General features: G+C 35.2%; 1 protein-coding gene across 1 annotated transcript in view; it reads right to left on the bottom strand.

The window, feature by feature from the left end:
* LOC106533875 (M-phase phosphoprotein 9) overlaps positions 1 to 2085 on the bottom strand; it is a gene marked incomplete in the record, with an annotated part of 56930 nt that overhangs the window by 49463 nt on the left and 5382 nt on the right. Inside the window, 2 exon segments of the mRNA XM_014030335.1 lie at positions 899 to 1012; positions 1241 to 1344. Coding sequence (XP_013885789.1) covers positions 899 to 1012; positions 1241 to 1344 — 218 coding nt within the window.

The raw sequence follows: 2085 nt of genomic DNA, 5'->3' as shown, positions 1-2085 counted from the left end.
AACTTGGTCAAAGTTCATTCTGAAAGTCCACTGCTCCTGCAAACATTTTCCAAAAGCTGCCTTTGTAATTTCTATCTGTAAAGGTCCTGTGCCAAATGATTGCTATGCCTTTTGGTACCTGTACAACTTGTAGTTTTTGAAATATGAATGTTTCAACTTTATTCCAAATTCATATAATGGGAGTCAATGGGGCCTTGCAATGGTCCAATACTGCTCCCAGCTGTACTCAACTTGGTACTGCAACATAGTTTTTTTTTTAATCTCAATAGTTCAGTGTTTACAATACTAATATGATTGTATTTTGATGTTTTACTATAATATTGTCTTAATACTGCTCTATTGTTGTAATATTATGCATTTTATGTCAATAATTGTATTGGCAATGTGGCCTCTTTCTGCACACATACAAACCAACCCCTGCCACCACCTTCGGCCACAGCTTCATTGGTCTAATGGTCTATGTCATGGACTTTCATGTGGGAGATCAGGGTTCAAAACCCAGCTAATGCAACTTAAACAAAAAATCTATCACTTCAAACTTCATATTGTCACACAGTTACCTTAATTACAAACACCAGCTGACGTGACAGGCACAAGCTGGTATAGAAACACATTTGAACTTGGTCAAAGTTCATTCTGCAAGTCCAATGCTGCAGGCAAAGCCATGCTGCAGTGACATGCTACGTGGCAATGCACACTTGTTTTTACATATCAATAGCAAAAAAATGTTTGTGGTACATTTAATCGTTGCATGTGAACACTCTGAGCCTTTTTCAATCAGATCACTCGAGACAGATAAAGTACATACAGTGGCAGGTTGAAACTGGGACTAAGATGCACAATGTTCTTTAACAGACAAAGGCTAGAAGATATTGTGTATACAAATCAAGTGACTTACCTGTGGTGATGAAGGACTGGAAGCAGCAGATTCTTCCCATTCAGTTTGTTTATAATCTCTTTGCTTGTTTTGATACATCTCTCTGAGGGATACCCTAGGCTCCTGAGATGAACTCTGAATGACAGGGAAAAACATTTAAGTAGGTTGATCATACAGAGTGTTAATGATTCTGTTCAACTATGGGTTTAATCAAGATTTTATAGCTGAGCACATGTCAGGGCATCAAATATATGAATTTTATGTTTCAATACACCAATGTGAAACAACTATCACTACAAAAGCCATTTCTCAGGTTCTACTTACATCAAACCAGTGACAAGTGTATAAAAACATGTCACTCACGAGACTCGTGGAGGCTTCATGCAGAAGAAGAAAAGCTCCACTGTCAAAGCTGTCCGGTAGCTGCCGATACAGTTCACACTCATTCAGACGCCAATAAGTAAGACCTGACACAAATAGAGAGCGCTCTGTAATCAAATCCTTCAATCGGAAAGTTCAAAATAATTTTTACTTTAGATTTTTGGCAGTGGCAACTCTATACATCACAGTGTAGAAGTGAGTCTGGTATTTTGTTTTTGTTGTTACCAACTAAAAAATACCTAAATCTACAAATATTTATGTGAATAACAAGTAATTATTGTGTATCTAATCATTTTTATCCTCCTGAGCAGTTCATTCTGTGCAAACAGCCACATAAATAAAAGCTGTTTGGAATAAAAAATTAATTAGGTAAACAGGTAAACAAACTGCAACATCACAAAAAGATAAGTTTTCTTCTGTTTTTCAACACATGAACTGAATAAAAAAATGACAAACAAGTCTGACATAAATCCTACTGTCCACTGTGCAAAGATGAAGAAAATCTAGCAAAACTATGTATTTATAGAAAATACTTTTTTCCCATTTTATCTAAAGTAAAAATGATATATTAGTGGCTTGTTGTTGTCATCTAAACCAGAGCTTCTTAACCTTTTTGACCTCAGGGCCCAGTTTATTGAACATAAAATGACACGAGGTCCAGTCAGACATTACCAATGTATGGATCAAAATGATAATTATTATAAATCTTGGTTTAATTTTTATTGTATTTACATCATAACTAAACTATCATAACTAACATAACTACATAACTAAATTAAATACACTTACAGTTTAAAAGTAAAACTCCTGTCAAATAACCACAAGAC

The sequence above is a fragment of the Austrofundulus limnaeus genome, unplaced genomic scaffold (assembly GCF_001266775.1).
Source record: "Austrofundulus limnaeus strain Quisiro unplaced genomic scaffold, Austrofundulus_limnaeus-1.0 Scaffold1042, whole genome shotgun sequence".
NCBI classification, from domain to species: Eukaryota; Metazoa; Chordata; class Actinopteri; order Cyprinodontiformes; family Rivulidae; genus Austrofundulus; species Austrofundulus limnaeus.
This window is presented reverse-complemented; position numbering and strand designations above follow the sequence as displayed.